The sequence below is a fragment of the Helianthus annuus genome, chromosome 16 (assembly GCF_002127325.2).
Source record: "Helianthus annuus cultivar XRQ/B chromosome 16, HanXRQr2.0-SUNRISE, whole genome shotgun sequence".
In the NCBI taxonomy this organism is placed as follows: domain Eukaryota; kingdom Viridiplantae; phylum Streptophyta; class Magnoliopsida; order Asterales; family Asteraceae; genus Helianthus; species Helianthus annuus.
In genome coordinates this window covers 25,806,054-25,807,005 of record NC_035448.2, presented here as the reverse complement: position 1 = coordinate 25,807,005, position 952 = coordinate 25,806,054, and the positions used below count along the sequence as shown (strand labels likewise).

Below are 952 nucleotides of genomic sequence, written 5' to 3'. Positions count from 1 at the left end.
ATTGGGATCGGTTAATTTCCAATCTATTGTTGCTAGTATCTTTTCATCCGTCGCTAAAAGTCCTATTTCTGTCGCAATATCTTTTCTTCGCTTGTCGCTAATCTGTGCCACTGTTCTTCTCATTCCTTTTTCTTGTTTCACTGTTTCATTTCTATCAAAAACAGAGGCTGCCGATTTCTTTTTTTTTTTATCAAAGATTCATTTTCAATTTTCCTTTTCTTTGTATCATGAATTTTCGTATCATCTTTGAAGAACAATCCATTATGATTCTTGTCTATTTTTACCGGTTATCCCCTGTGTTCTCTTCCTCTTCTTCTTTATGATCATTCCCTGTTTCCTTTGCATCTTCATCATCCTTTTCTTTCCCGTAATCTTCCTTGTAATCTTCTTCCGCCCTTCTCTCCTTCTCTCGGTTCTCTTTCTCTTTCAACCATTCCCGTTCACGCTCCTTCTCTCTGTTCTCTTTATCTTCTTCTCCTTTATCATCGTCCCCTGTTTTCTTTGCATTATCTTTTTCATCTTCTTCGTCTTTCTTCTTGGATTCCCCTGTTTCTTGAAGAATCAATTCCGATGACATCGGATTCTCGAACTCCCCTGTTTCTCCTTGTCTCCCTTCTGATTCTCGTTCTAATAATTCGATTTCGTGTTCTAATTTCATTAGAATCTCTTGCTTCCATTCTGCAAACTCCCGTGATCGCGGAGTCGTGCGGTCGGGATTGGATTCTTGTCCATCTCCATATCACCTGTTTTCCTTCTTCATCCAGGTGTGCCCGGAATCGTGTATTCTCGATCGATTTTCTTCGATTTTCCATCGTGGCTCTGATACCACTTGTTGACAGCGGAAAGGTATGATTTCGATCATCGTTAACATCATCATCATCATATTCGTGTGTGCTTCTGTGTGTGTTTATTCGTATGAATGTATTCATGCAGAGAGAGAATTGTACAAGTA

At 39.3% G+C, this 952-nt stretch overlaps 1 protein-coding gene across 1 annotated transcript; it reads right to left on the bottom strand.

Moving 5' to 3' along the window:
• Positions 1 to 280: 280 nt before the first annotated feature.
• On the bottom strand, positions 281 to 658 carry LOC110919144 (cilia- and flagella-associated protein 251-like). Its single transcript, XM_022163423.1, has one exon. The coding sequence runs from the start codon at positions 656 to 658 to the stop codon at positions 281 to 283; it is 378 nt and encodes a 125-aa protein (XP_022019115.1).
• Positions 659 to 952: the final 294 nt, after the last annotated feature.